The following is a 16,051-nucleotide window of genomic DNA, read 5'->3' on the forward strand; positions in this document are numbered from 1 at the left end:
CTGTATACAGTCAGAAAGCTATTAAGAATCTGAGAAGGATGCCCAAATGCAGCAAGACCTGGATGACATCATACCTTGGGCTAATCAATGGCAAGTGATATTTGCATTCCACAATGCCAGGCAGTAATCATCTCCAACAAGTGAGAATCAAATCATCGCCCTTGACATTCAATAGCATCACCATCACTGAATCCTCAACTATCAACATGCTGGGGGTTACCATTCATCGGAAGTCATACAAGTACTGTGGCAACAAGAGCAGGTCTGTTGCTAGGAATCTGATGACTCCTCAAAGTCTTTCCACTATCTGAAAGGCAGGAGTCAAGAGTGTGATAGACCACTCCCCCTTACCTGGAAGACCTCAAATCCAACAACACTCAGGAAGCTTGACACCATCCAGATCAAACAGCCTGCTTAATTAGCATCATATCCATAAACGTTTAATCCCTCCACAGCAAATCCTCAACAGCAGAATTATGCAAAATCTATAAAGCTCCTTTGACAGCGGTTTCTCTGACCATTACTGTCAAGAAGGACCAGAGCAGCAGTTACATGGGAACATCAACACTTGGACATGCTCCTCCAAGCCATCCAGTACTCTGACTTAGAAATATATTGCCCTTCCTTCAGTGTCCCATAATCAAAATCCTGGAACTCCCTTCACAATAGCATTGTGGGTCTACCTACAGCAAATAGAAAGCAGCAGTTAAAGAACAAAAGTTGACACCACCTTCTGAAGAGCTACTGGGGATGGGCAGTAAATGCTGCCACAGCCAGTGATGCCCATACCCCATGAAAGAATTTTAAAAAGGATGTGACCATTGAAGGTAGAATGATTGTGGAAAAAGGTTGCCCCAGGCATCAGTAAGAAATGGCAGATCAAAATGTGAGAGTGAGGACAGAATTTTGTATTGGGCAGAGGGATTTGTGAGAAAGCACAGAGATAGTCAGAGACTTATCTATGATGAACCCTATGAGCACTTGAAGATAAAGGTTGTTCTAGTTTAAAGGAGTGAGTGGACAGTGAGCGTTGATAATGAAAATTGACAGAAATGAGAAAGGATGTATTGTGGGTAAGTTTAAAATCAGTAAGAAGTAATAAATGCTTGATGCAAAGGTTAGACAGGAGGAAGAAGGGATTCTATTCTATTCTGTGTTAAGGAGGTGATTCTTTTGAGGAAATTGCTTTGGGCTTTGGGGAAGTTGCAGAAGAAGAGTCTTATGGAAGAAATAAAAAAGATTAGTCTACTTTCTGGTGGTACTGATTGAATGATCAATGTTGTTCTCAGCCCTCTTCAACATTTTGAATATCTTCCTGACTAGATAAATGCTGGAACGCCCTTCCTAACTATGCTGTGGGTATCCCTTCAACTCACAGACTGGGGTGGTTTAAGGAACTCACCACCATCTTTCCCAGGGTAAGTGGGCGGCACGGTGGCACAGTGGTTAGCACTGCTGCCTCACAGTGCCTGAGACCCGGGTTCAATTCCCGCCTCAGGTGACTGACTGTGGAGTTTGCACGTTCTCCCCGTGTCTGCGTGGGTTTCCTCCGGGTGCTCCGGTTTCCTCCCACAGTCCAAAGATGTGCAGGTCAGGTGAATTGGCCATGCTAAATTGCCCGTAGTGTTAGGTAAGGGGTAGAAGTAGGGGTATGGGTGGGTTGCGCTTCGGCGGGGCAGTGTGGACTTGTTGGGCTGAAGGGCCTGTTTCCACACTGTAAGTAATCTAATCTAGATATGGTAATGGTGGAAGCCAAAAATGTCGTCCAGCTAGCAATTCCAGATCCCATGAATTTTTTTTTAACTCATTCAAAAGCTGGGAAAAAGATCAGATAAATTAAATTGTCAACAATTGAATGTATAGGTATAGACAGCACAACTTGAGGCAATAAGAAAACCTCCAGATTTCTTCTCAATTCTGAAAACAAATCTATGCCAAACCCTTTGATATGTATTCAGAAGTACAATTGTAATATTGTAAGTTGTCTAGTTACATTCCACAGATGGCACATCAGTAGTCCTATCAGTGTTCTAAACAGACAGGAAACCAAAGGATGACCAGCTAAGGGTAACTTCAAGTTGAATTTGTAAATAGATTACTTATGAACTAGGTTTGACAGGGATCTACTGCACATAGCTACAACACAGAGATCTTTTGTTTTAATCTGAAACGTAACCCTTATACTTATAAGACTGAAAATTACTTACGAGTCTCACACTTTGCTCCAATCCAGCCAGATCCACAAATGCACTCTCCAGTGTGTCGCTCGCAAGTTCCACCATTACTGCAGCTGCAGTATTGCTGACATCCTTCCCCATACCATCCATCTTCACACTCTAAAAAAGAAGTGCACACATCCTCACAGTAAACAATAATTTTGCATTGTTTTCCTTCTTAAACTAACTGCTGATCTTTAAACTGAATTCTGAGCTTACCAAGTTCACAAGCGATACCAGTCCACCCTTTGGGGCAAATGCATAACCCACTCACGTGGTCACACTGGGCAGTGTTTCTGCAGATACAGAGCTGTAAGCAGTTCAATCCATAGGAGCCAGTGGGGCATCCTGTGGGAAAAAAAATACAGGATAAAAAAAAAAGTGGCAAAATAAAAAATGAAGAGATGATGAAATTTGAATTCAATATAAAATAACTAGAATTAAAAGTTGGGCCCAATGTTGATTGTTGTAAAAGTCCCTCTGGTTCACAAATTCCCTTTTGGAAAGAAAAGCTGTCATGCTTACCTAGTCTGGCCTTTATGTGACTCTAGATCCAGAGCAATGTAGTTGACTATTAAATATTCTCTGGACATTTAGGGATGAGCTATAAATACTAGCCTAGCTCATTGTGCCCACAACCCCTGAACAAATAACAAAAAATATGCAACTTACAGATAGTATGAATGACAGCATGACTCTATATTTTTATAGTTTTATTGAAAGTCCACAACAGTCAGTGATGTAGAGAAGGATAATCCCACATTGTTGCAGTCAAGAAATACCTCCTTCATAGTTAACAAACAACCTTAATCTTAAGACATTTCAAATTTGTGTTTGCCAGGACTTAGGGGACTTATTGGGTTTTTGTCAAATAATTATTTGTAGTCCTTTGAATCATAAATTAAAATTTTCCCACATTCTCTCTTCCCTCCTATACATCAGTTTGATATCAATCTGTCATTAACCATTAATTTTATATTAGTTTCAAATGAGAGTGGGAGGAGGGGTGGTAGGGAGCAACAATGTAGAAAGTAATATACTGGAGAAATGTTAATGCAATGGAATTGAAAACCAGGCAGAGCTACAGAGCCACAGCATTCCCTGAATAGCTGCATTGAGGTGAATGTTGAGATACCATTGTGAAGTCCCACCCTCTCAATCCTGTTAATAGCTACTTACTTTGTTGACATGCAGTTCCAGTCCATCCAGGAGTGCACAGGCACTGGCCAGTCACATGATCACATGTTGCATTATTGGAACAGTTACAGAGCTGGCTGCAGCCCTTACCATAGCTCTGTCCTTGACATGCTGGAGATATCGAAAACAAAGGTGAAATACGGCATTCAGTCCACACTAAACAACAAGTAAACTACACAGAAATGTGTTGTGATGTAAGCAATTTTCTCACAAAATTTCTAATTTTAGCTTGTCATTTTGTCAATGTATACTATCAAAATTACACTAGCAGCATAGACACAGTTACTTTTGCTTGAACATGGGCTTGTCCAATTCCTTAATTCTTATAGATTAGATCAGGGCTCAGTTAGCCTAGTTGGTTGGTTATCATGTGGAGGTGCTGGTGTTGGACTGGGGTGGACAAAGGTAAAAACACACACAACACCAGGTTATAGGCCAACAGGTTTATTTGAATTTACAAGCTTTTGGAGCACTGCTCCTTTGTCAGGTAAGGAGTGGGGCAGTATCATAGGACATGCATTTTATAGTAAAATATCAAAGTGTCATATAACTAATGAGATGTATTGAACAAACCTTGATTGCTGTTAAGTCTTTAATCACTTTGAATGTATTGCAGGTTTTGATTTATTAATATGTAAATTCTAGAACTTCTTTCAAGTCACATTCCTGAGATAAGTTTTTAAAAAAAAGTGACATCTCACCTCAGACAATACATGAAAGGTGTGAGGTTAGAGTCTGTATGCATTCCAACCTTGAGTCAGACTGGTTCTATTTCTAAAGTAGGAATTGATAAAATGTCACATGAACTGACTGCTTACAGATTGTGTTGGTTTTTTGTTTGGTGGTCAATTTGCAATGCAGAGTGATACCTACAGCATGAATTCAATTATTTTGCCAGCTGAGATTAACCTTTCCCTTCACCCAAGGTCTGGTCATCCTCAGGTTAAACCACCTCCAGTCATCTCTCTTTAATGTGAGAGCAGCTTCTGGTCTGGTAGGGCTACGGCGATTCGCCCTTTCATACATCAGACAGAAGCTTGCTGGTTATTGGAGTCCCTTGTAAGAACCACATTACAACAATCTGGTAAATAAAACAGATCAGTGCCCGTTCTTACCAGTGAGTATGATGTTACTCTCATATGTGAAGCCCGTGCCCCAGTAGTGAAATTTCCTACGGATCAACAATATTCTCCCCAACAAAAGGGTGATATTCAGTGCTAACGATGATAATGTTCCGCTTGTGGGGAACAATGTTTCATCTGCAGGTATACGTGCCACAGACACATATGTTCAAGCACATCATGTCAAAAATCTCCAATGTAGTTACAGCGATGACCAAAAGCAAACAAATCCTTGCTACAAAGTTTCAGAAATTAAAGTGGCTCCTAAAGTTGATAACCATAACCTCAGCTCCAAATCTCGTTACAAATTCAAAACCAAATCAGCACCCTCTTCTCTTCGGAGTAAACTTACGCTGGCTGCACTGTGGTCCCAGCCAGCCTGGAGGACAGTGGCAAGCTCCAGTCACATGGTCACACCTGGCACCATTTCTGCAGTTGCACATCAGCTGACAGTCAAAGCCATAAAATCCATCAGGACATGCTGGGGGTGAGATAATAGTCATGGTTTAACAGCTTGGTCGGGCAAAGTAAAAGACAGTTAGAATAATGTCTGCAAATCCCAGCAACAAGGAAATCAATCAGAAATGATGAGACATTAAACAAAAAGACACTTTTATTCAATTACAGCATGTGCTATTCTGTCAGGTTTTCTTCACAAATCCCTCCCATGGACAACCAGATTATATTAGTTATTGCAGCTGGGTTGAGTGGGTGTGAGATGTAACAAGACAGTTCATCATGTGACTGCACTAGAAGGATGAAATCCACATAGCCATTGAGTAGCAGATTATAGCATCCAAACTGATCCTGCCATTTTCATGTGCCTGGCTGTTCAGAAGAACTGAATTGCTGTTATTTATAAACCATGAACTCATCATTCTCAGTGTCCACCAGAGGCTGCTGTCTACCACTTCTCTTACAAAAGTAATCCCTGGGTGATACTCACAAAAAAGCAACATATTCACAGCAGAAATGGAAACTTCTGTGCCATTTGCCATCCAAAGTTATTATATTTACTTCTGTCAACTGAATAAATTAGTAGCTATGTTGTTCTCCATATATTATCACATGTCCATCTAACTTCTGAGGTGCACAGAGTACAAAAACAAAGAACCCAAATAAAGAAGATGGCACTCATCCACAGACTCTATCAACAAACACATCGACCTGGACCCAATATACCGGCCACTACAGTGGACAGCTCGAACTGACAACCGGAAGCGGCAGAGACAGGCCACTATAAATACCGGAGGAAGCAGCACAGAAGCGCTTCGCAGGAGGCTCCCCAGCACTGAGGATGTCACCTGGACAGGGGACGAAACGTTTGCAAGACAAATTCCCAGCTCGGCGAACAGAACCACAACAACGAGCACCCGAGCTACAAATCTTCTACCAAACTTTGACCAAATAAAAAAGCTTTGTAAAATTATACCTCAGCCTCAACTGCAGTATTGTATCCAATTCTGGGCATTGCACTTCAGAAAGAACATGAAAGCTTTAGAGAAGATGCAGAAAAGATTTAGGAGAATGGGTCCAGATGTCAGCAACATTTTTACCTGCAACATTTTATCCAGTTTCAGATTACCTCCTGGCTGTTCATAAGCTAGTTTCTCATTTTAAATTAACAATCTATTTTTCACCCAGGGAGTAATTACATTGAACCGAAGAGAAACTATGGTACCAAGATTGGCTGTCTAGTCCAACTCCCCATTATTGCTAACGAAATCAATCATCCACCCACCCTCTTCACTTTACTATCCTGTTTCACCATATCCCTTTCAACAGTCACATCCAATAGTAAGCATGTCACAGACATTCCCTTTTGTTTTTCCTTCTCTTTTGCCATCTTTCCCTGTGTCTGTACCTGTTTAAAACCTGCTTAGAACTGCAATATCATTCAGTTCTGGTGAAAGGTCATTGATCCAAAATGTTAACTTCTGGTTTCTCTTTCCACAGATGCTGCCAAATCTGTCAGGTATTTCCATTGTCATTTCAGACCTCTACATTTATGTAAAGTAAACAAACCATTTTCCATACTTTAACAAACTATTTTCCATACTTTCATGGTAAATTGGATGTTATTAGACTAACAGGGTAAAGTACTTGTATAGATGGAGGAATTTGACCATTATGTGCAGATTTACAGATTAGAATGGAGCTACGTTGTTGTCAGACTAACACTTGTATTGTGTTTGAAGTTGTAACATCTAAACATGTGTTGTCCTGTGACAAGATGGTAGCATTTGTGAGAAGAGCCAAACGACTCTGGTTTTCTCAATGTTTAAACAAAGGAAATTCGGGCACATCCAAGACTGGACATTGGGCAAGCAGTCAACAAATGCAAAAGCAGTAGAAGGGGGGCTTTGCTTTAAATTGAGGGGTGATAGATGTAGGACAGATGTCAGAGGTAGTTTCTTTACTCAGAGAGTAGTAAGGGTATGGAAAGCTTTGCCTGCAATGGTAGTAGATTCGCCAACTTTAAGTACATTTAAGTTGTCATTGGACAAGCATATGGATGTACATGGAATAGATGGGCTTCAGGTTGGTATGACAGGTCGGCGAAACATCAAGGGCCGAAGGGCCTGTACTGCGCTGTAATGTTCTATGTTCTAAGGGTTGAGAAATGTGGAAGATTGGTCAATATTAGGTCCGAGGCAATGCCCAAGAATCAACAGGATGTCAAGGTTAAAGTCAATTCAAACTGGAAGATGGCTGGGAACCTGCCATGACCACATGGAGAATGTGGTAGGAGTGGAAGAGATGGTTTCACCTTTCTTACTGCTTAACTGAAGAAAATGCTCACAATTCCAAAATAAGGTTTGGATGTGTTGTGAGAAAGAACATAGAGGAGGTTTTGAAACAGTGGAGAGATGCTCTTGGAAAAGAAAAGTGAGGTGGATGCAGTTCAGTCAATTATGGTTATAAATGGCTAAGCTAAAATTTTTAAATTTAAAATCATATGCTTTTTAAATTACCGACATTGCCTTGACATCACTCCTTGCATCTATAATGGAACATCCCTTTTGCCTCTTCAACATTCTTTCATACCTTTTTAATGTCCCTGCTAGTTTCCAGACACTCCTTCATTGTCTCTACAACCACCTCTAGTTCTGAAAACCCATCTTAGACCTTGTTCCCGCACTTACAATTCTTTCACTTTGGATACTTGTGCACCCCCTTTTATATTCCAATATTAGAGGCTAACCCTTCTGAAAGCAAGACACAATCCATTGGAATTCTTTCCATAAACCCTTCATCTGGACTTCCTCTTGCAACTCACCATTTTACCAAGGTTTTGACTATTCCTCCTAAAAATATCCTTTTCATTGGTATGTTGTACATTTTTGTCAAAGTGAGCAAATGTGAAGTACTTCAGGAAAGAATCTAAGTTTAAAGGGCTGTGTGTTTTGCTGGTGATGGCACTGGTGACTGTGAAGGAGATAGCTGTGTCCCCAACAGGGCTGAATAGAGATGAATCACTTTACATCTTACTAATAGAGTGAATGAAACAGCTAAATCATATCCTGCAAGAACTGCATCCTATTCTCCCAATTCCTCCAGATCTGTTCGGATGATTCCACTTGCGAACATCCCAGATGTCCACCTATTTTGAACAACATGCTTTTCCTTCCTCTGTCATCCAGACAGCCCTTCATCACACCACCTCCATTCCACGTTCCACTGCTCTAAACCATTCCCCCCATGCAATAAAGATAGAGTTTCCCTTGTCCTCACCTACCTTCCCACCAGTCTCTGCATCCAAAGCATCATCCTTAAACACTTCTGCCAACTCCAACTGGACCGCATCACCAATAACATCTTCCCTTTCCTACCCCTTCTGCAAGAACCGTTCCCTTCAACAATTCTTGGTTTGCATCACTCTCCCCACCAAACCCTCCGAACTCCCAAGTACCTTGCCCTGCAACTAGAAAAGATGCAAAATTTGCCAGGTCACCAGGCCCCTCACCTCCACTCAGGGCCCCAAACAGTCCTTCCGGGTGAGGCAGAGGTTCACTCATCTCTCTTCCAATCTAGTTTACTGCATCAGGTGCTCCTGATGTGGTCTTCTCTACATTGGGGAAACAGTTCGCTAAGCATCGCAGCCAGGCCTACAGGGGCTGACCAGACCTCCCAGTCACCACCCATTTTAATTCCCCTTCCCACTCTCTTTCCAACATGACCATCCTTGGCGTCCTCCATTGCCATAACGAACCACACCACAAATTGGAGGAACAACACCTCATCTCCTGCCTGGGCAGCCCACAGCCTGGAGGACTCAACTCTGAGTTCTCCAATTTCAAATAACCTCCCCTCCCATCCCCAAATCCCTTCCTAACCCCTCCCCCTCCCTTCTACTCCTCCCCGCCACCAACTGGATTCATTCCTCCCATTGACTAATCATGTTGTACTCTCTACCTGTCATCACCTATCCCCACCTCACCACCCTGCCCCACCATCCCCTTTATCTGCAGCTCCCCCTACACCCACCCCCCAGTCCTGAAGAAAGGTTACGCCGAAGCTTTTCCACATGTCACCTTGGTTACTGATGAATATAACAAATAGGTGAAGCAGTAAAACTATTTAGTGCCTCATCCACCATTCAATAAGATCATGGTAATCTGATTGCTGCCTTATTTCCACTTTCCTGTATGTGCCTCCAAAACCCTTGTCCATCAAAAGACAAATTCAGTCTTGAATATATTCAATGACCCAGCCTCTGTAGCTTCTGGGGGACAGAATTCCAAATACAAATGATCCTCTGAGAGAAGAAATTCCTCTTCAACCCTGCCTTAAATGGGTGACACCTCATTTTGAACCTGTGCCTGCAAGTTTGAGATTCCCCCACAAAGAGAGGCACCATCTCAGCATCCACCCTGTCATAGCCACCCAGAATCCTTGATTTCAAAACAGTTATTTTACCATTCTCTTTTAATTTGTAAGCGATTGACAACAGAGATGCTTGAGAATGGAAAATGAAAGGCTTACGTCTTTCACAGAAAGTTCCAGTCCATCCTGCTGCACAGGTGCATGCGCCACTGACGTGGTCACAAGCTGCCCCATTTTCACATTGACATCTGAACTTACATCCTGAACCGTAACTTCCATCAGGGCACTCTGCACACAGGAAAATAGAAAGCCAGTGTGAGGATCTGTTCCATTGCTGTGCTGCAGACTAATGTGTTGCATCAGTTCAGTGTACAGTCTGCCCTGCCTTCCAGAGTCAGCTCACAATAAAGCCAACTGAATGAATGCAACTGTATTTGACATTCTGTTCATTTCGAAGTGACCAAAGGAGAATGTGATCAATGCATTACAAGCCAGCTAATGTTGAAAAGTCACACACACAATGTTATTGGTGAGAGATCTTACCTTGTGTCTTCAAAAAGTCCACATCACTTTTTCTTCAACACAAAACACATTAAAACACTTATATTGTTGCATTCAGTGCAACATCTCAATAGAGTTGAAGGAGGAAATGATTAAAGGAGCTGACCTGGGCTTTAGTCCAACAACAACAGTAAATCACAAATCTCAGAGGCTATAATTCATTTCATTCATGTTCAGAACTAATGACTATTGTAATTTGAAATATTTAAACAATGATAATTCCTGAACTTTGGCATATTAAGAAACTGCTGGAAAAACACAACAGGTCGCTCTATATCTGTGGAGAGAAAGCAGAGTTAATGTTTTCGGTCCAGTAACAGTTCTTCAGAAATGCTGACTTTGCTTTCTCTCCATAGATGCTGCCTCATCAGCTGAACTTTTCTAGCAATTTCTGATTTTGTTTCTGACTTCCAACATCCACAATATTTTGTTTTTTTTGACTGGCATATTAAGAATGAGCAGCAAATTCTAAATTCCAACTGGGAAAGCAGAATTGGAGAATGAATGTATTTCGTCTCAATGACTTCAAAAAACAACACACTACAGACTAATCTATTTGACATAATGCTTTTTAAATGACAAAAACCAAAAGAACTGATGATGCTGTAAATTAGGAATAAAAAAACAGAAATTGTTGGAAAAGCTCAGCAGGTGTGGCAGCATCTGTGAAGAGAAATCAGAGTTAACATTTTGGGTATGGTGACCCTTCCTTAATTCTGAGAAGAGACACTGGACCCAAAATGTTAACTCTGACTTCTCTGCACAGATGCTGCCAGACCTGCTGAGCTTTTTCAGCAATTTCTCTTTTTGCTATTTCGACGATGTTTTGTCCATATTTATGTTCTGTCTAACCTTATAGAGAAGAGAAATGTTTGTTTTACATTAACTTTTGGGATAGGGGTATCACTTTCAAGATCAGCATTTATTACCGAAACCTAACTCTTGCTTAATAGGTGGTAATGAATCTCTTGAAGTGCTGCAGTCATGTGATGTAGAAATGTCCACTTATTAAAAGAGGGACTTCAATGGAGTAGAGGTCTTCTTGTAAGCCAAATTGTTTTACAGTCAACCAGCAAAAGCTCACTGAAAAGAGATGACATTAGCTCAATGTCTCATTTAATCCCCGCTCTAAGGAAAGCAATAGGTTCGACAATTGTACAATATTCCAAAGGCTGCAACAGAAATCAGGACTCTTTATAAATGCTTTACCATCTGGTAAACCTTCTGAAAGTGTCCTTGTGAGGATGTCAGCTGAGATAAGCACCAGTGCCTGTTGTCACATCCGTCTATCACACAAACGAATACTATGGTACATGATTTTCAGTGCTGGTGTGATACCAGACACATAAGGTCTATAACCCAACAATTTTGGCTATTCAAAACAGGCAGAGTGCTGACAACACTCAATCACCCCATGCCTGCAAATCTCAGAACATAGTGTCCATTAGATGTGATTCTGTTATTGGACACAATTTACTAAACAATCCTGATTATACTAAGGTCTGTATTAAGATTATCAGTTGGGTTCACAATAGGCTCAGAGAATTTAAAAATATATATACGCAGGACCCTGTTTATGCAATGCCCCTTTTTCGTCTAAACAAAAGCTTAAGGCATAGTTATTCCCTGGTCCATTTGCGAATGAATCTGCACCCTTTTCTCGTGCAGTTTAACTATCGCTCCTTATGAGATTTGCTACTCTTGCAATTTTGTCCTGATAAGCACAAGAGGGAAAGCTTCAAGAGTGTGTTTCTTTTAATCTCCAACAGTACTCAAATTCTGTACTAGCAAACATGTTTTTGTCGTAACATCCTTGGCTATTCAACAAAGAATACATCAATGTTGGCAATTCAAATATGAAAAAGGAGAAAGTGAGGACTGCAGATGCTGGAGATGAGAGCTGAAAAATGTGTTGCTGGAAAGGCGCAGCAGGTCAGGCAGCATCCAAGGAGCAGGCGAATTGATGTTTCAGGCAAAAGCCCTTCTTCAGGAATGAGGAAGGTGTGCCAAGCAGGTTAAGATAAAAGGTAGGGAGGAGGGACTTGGGAGAGGGGTGTTGGGAATGCGATAGGTGGAAGGAGATAGGCCGGAGAGGGGGTGGGGCTAAGAGGTCGGGAAGAAGATTGCAGGTCAAGAAGGCGGTGCTGACTCCGAGGGGTGGGACTGAGATAAGATGGGGGGGAAGGGAAATGAGGAAGCTGGAGAAATCTGCATTCATCCCTTGTGGTTGGAGGGTTCCTAGGCGGAAGATGAGGTGCTCTTCCTCCAGGCGTCGTGTTGCTATGGTCTGGCGATGGAGGAGGCCAAGGACCTGCATGTCCTTGGCGGAGTGGGAGGGGAGTTAAAGTGTTCAGCCACGGGGTGGTTGGGTTGGTTGGTGCGGGTGTCCCAGAGGTGTTCCCTGAAACGTTCCGCAAGTACGCGGCCGGTCTCCCCAACGTAGAGGAGGCCACATCGGGTGCAGCGGATGCAGTAAATGATGTGTGTGGAGGTGCAGGTGAATTTGTGATGGATATGGAAGGATCCCTTGGGGCCTTGAAGGGAAGTGAGAGGGGAGGTGTGGGCGCAAGTTTTGCATTTCTTGCGGTTGCAGGGGAAGGTGCCGGGTGTGGAGGTTGGGTTGGTGGGGGGTGTGGACCTGACGAGGGAGTTGCAGAGGGAGTGCTCCTTCTAGAACGCTGATAGGGGTGGGGAGGGAAATATATCCTTGGTGGTGGGGTCTGTTTGGAGGTGGCGGAAATGACAAAGGATGATACGATGTATCTGGAGGTTGGTGGGGTTGTAGGTGAGGACCAGTGGGGTTCTGTCCTGGTAGCGATTGGAGGGGCAGGCTTCAAGGGCAGAGGAGCGGGAAGTGAAGGATCTCCACCGCATCTCCTCCACAACTCTCTGAACACACATGTAGCATTTGCTTTAACAGTTACATTACATTGTTTAAAGATAGATCTCAGAACACCTTAACATTACAATGCTGGACAAACGGATCTGTGATTAAATTATTAATATAAGCCATTCAATGCACTGCATTACTTTAATAATCATGCATCTTTTACATATCATGAACTTCTTTATTATTGTATTCCTTTCCCATCAACTGGAATTCACTCCCTTCTGCTCTAGATTTGCATAGGCACAGTACAATAGATGAGTTCCATACAGATTTCTGAATCTTACTCTGCTCACAGCGATCCCCTGTGTAGCCTGCTTCACACAGACAGTAGCCAGTCACAGGATCACAGCTCCCATCAGCATTGTTACAGTCACAGGCATTCTTGCAACCATTTCCCCACTGGCCAACGTCACAAGCTGCAGAAAATAAAACAGACAGGGTGTGCAGAATCTGTCATGAGAGGTTGATGTGCATAACACAAGATCTGACAGCTGCACCACTGACTGTAAATATTCTGAAGATGTCTTCATTTTGAAGGCATCACAGTCTCTTCCGACAGTCATCAATCAGTGCTGAGGGGTAAACTTATAGAGGTTTATAAAATCATGAGGGGCATGGGTAGGATAAATAGACAAAGTCTTTTCCCTGGGGTGGGGGAGTCCAGAACTAGAAGGCATAGGTTAAGGGTGAGAGGGGAAAAATATAAAAGAGACCTAAGGGGCAACTTTTTCACACAGAGGGTGGTTCGTGTATGGAATGAGCTGCCAGAGGAAGTGGTGGAGGCTAGTACAATTGTAACATTTAAAAGACATTTGGATGGGTATATGAATAGGAAGGGTTTGGAGGGATATGGGCTAGGTGCTGGCAGGTGGGACTAGATTGAGTTGGGATATCTGGTCGGCATGGACGGGTTGGACCGAAGGGTTTGTTTCTGTGCTGTACATTTCTATGACGCTAGTGTTAGTGTCAACTGCTTCCACAGTCTTGGAAGGAGAGAGCTGTGGAATCATGTCTTTTGACACTGGCTCAAGAGAAATGATCAAAGAAGAGGCTTGGAATTGACCTTAATATTTGCAGGTTTGGGCTCTTCATTGTGCTTTCTGCTCTATGACATGGATTTTAATTCAGGTTCAATTGATTAAGCAAGTTAAAAGTCTCTGAAAGATGCCAGGTCTCATATGAATTAATTTGAGATTCTGTCATCTGAATTTCTGAGGAATATGAATCTACACCAAAAGCAATTAATTGAAGACAATTATTTAAATTAACACACACATTGAGTCAGTCAGAATGATTGATGTCTGATGGTGCACCATTCATACTAGTTGCTCTTCAGAGTCCCTGCACATTTTGCTTTGGATCGTATTACTTTATATCTGACCTGACAGTACCAATAATAAAACTAGATGTCCCACTACCAACAACACTCTCTCTGATGAGCTGAACAAAAAATCCAGCCAAAAGCAATTTACAAAAAAAATGTTTGAGAAAGACTGAAATTTATGACATCAAGCTAATGGATAAGAGAAACTAATGACAATAAATGGATAAGAGAAGCCAATGACAATTACTGTTGTCACAATGTTATGCTCCCTAGAATGCCAGAAGAAATAAAAGGTAGTATTAAAAAAAGGAATGCAATAACAATGGGTGACGTAAATCTGCATGTTGAAGGGATGAATCAGATTCATAAAGATGGATTGGAAAATGAGTCCATAGAATGTTTTTCTTAGAGCAGTAAATTCTAGCATCAACTATGGAGCAGGCTTTTCTTGACCTCTTAACATAGAATAAGATAACATTAATTAATAACCATATAGTGAAAGGAGCCTCTAGATGACAGTGATAATAACATGGTAAAAATTTATGTTCAATTTGAAGGTAAAGGGTGAAGGTCTAAGACTAGTTTTAATACTAAATAAAGGTAATTGTAAGGAAATTACTATAGATGCAGCTATACTGAATAGAAAAGTGGGTGGAAATGTAAAACATATAGAGATACCATGGACACTGTTGGAGATATTTAATAACTCAAAGATTTATCTCAGTGAGAAAGAAATACCCTTTGCGAAGGATGCATCATCTGTAGCTAAATAGCTTAGTTAAGGATAGTGTCTTCTTGAAAGAAACATTATTCTGCAAGGAAGATTGGAGGGATGTTAAGAACCAACAAAAAGTGATCTAAATAAAACCAAAGAAGGAGAAATCAAAGTACAAGAGAAAGCTAGTTAGAAAGACAAAAATAAATTGCAACAGTTTCTACAAACATTTAACAATAAAAGGTGTAAGTAAAGTGAGAGTGTTGATTCTCCAGGAAGTCAATTTGAGAACTAATAATGGAAAACCCCGTGGAAATGCCAGAAGCACTGACTGTATTTCTCATTGTAAAAGACTTAGAAAGCTTCCCCGAGGCAAAAAAAAAGTATAAGGAAAGACTGTGAATATGTTACAAGTTTCTGTGCTCATCTGTCTTGGTATATCATTCTTAGTTTTCAGAAAGGGACCTAAGGGGCAAGGTTTTCACGCAAAGGGTGGTACGTAAATGGAATGAGCTGCCAGTGGAAGTGAAGGAGACTGGTAAAATTACAACACTTAAAAGGCATCTGGATGGATATACGAAAAGTAAGAGTTTAGAAGGATGAGTTGGACCAAAGGGTCTGTTTCCATGCTGTACATCTCTATGATTCTATGACTAATTAAAGTAATAACAGTAGAAAATGAAATAAATATAATTAAGGCAGCTATGCTGTAAGGCATATTGTCATTCCAAGGTTGTGTCTGATGTTGGTTGTTGTAATTTTTGGTTATGTCTACATTTCTATTAGTTGTGATATAAAGCATATCTTAATTTCTCACACACACACACACACAAATCGTGGACGAGGACAGATACTTGAAATGTATAGTTCTTCAGTATTTTAACTTACATGCTTTGCAGTCACGTCCCACCCATCCAGGGCCACAGATGCAATCTCCAGTTATGCTGTTACACTGGGTGTCATTTCCACAGAGGCAGAGATACTGACAAGCTGGCCCATAATAACCTGGAGGACAAACTGGGAACAAAATATATAAAAGACAAATGGACAGATTAAAATACAGATCACCTAATCATGGGAGACCTACTTATTGTGACACATTCAGACATTTCCTTTTGCTGCAGGTTACATTTATTATATAGCACCACCTGGGAAAAACTAGTAATCTTGAAGTTGCAATTCATTTTTTTCAGTAGTGTC

At 41.4% G+C, this 16,051-nt stretch overlaps 1 protein-coding gene across 1 annotated transcript in view; it reads right to left on the reverse strand.

Moving 5' to 3' along the window:
• Positions 1 to 16,051, reverse strand: part of LOC140478814 (uncharacterized) — a 309,839-nt gene that overhangs the window by 31,664 nt on the left and 262,124 nt on the right. The window contains exons 21-27 of the mRNA XM_072572218.1: positions 15,740 to 15,868; positions 13,097 to 13,228; positions 9,521 to 9,649; positions 4,887 to 5,015; positions 3,396 to 3,524; positions 2,436 to 2,564; positions 2,208 to 2,336 (exon numbers count right to left, since the gene is read on the reverse strand). Of these exons, the coding sequence (XP_072428319.1) occupies positions 2,208 to 2,336; positions 2,436 to 2,564; positions 3,396 to 3,524; positions 4,887 to 5,015; positions 9,521 to 9,649; positions 13,097 to 13,228; positions 15,740 to 15,868 (906 nt within the window). The remainder of the gene's footprint in view (positions 1 to 2,207; positions 2,337 to 2,435; positions 2,565 to 3,395; positions 3,525 to 4,886; positions 5,016 to 9,520; positions 9,650 to 13,096; positions 13,229 to 15,739; positions 15,869 to 16,051) is intronic.

This window comes from Chiloscyllium punctatum, chromosome 6 (assembly GCF_047496795.1).
Source record: "Chiloscyllium punctatum isolate Juve2018m chromosome 6, sChiPun1.3, whole genome shotgun sequence".
Taxonomy (NCBI): domain Eukaryota; kingdom Metazoa; phylum Chordata; class Chondrichthyes; order Orectolobiformes; family Hemiscylliidae; genus Chiloscyllium; species Chiloscyllium punctatum.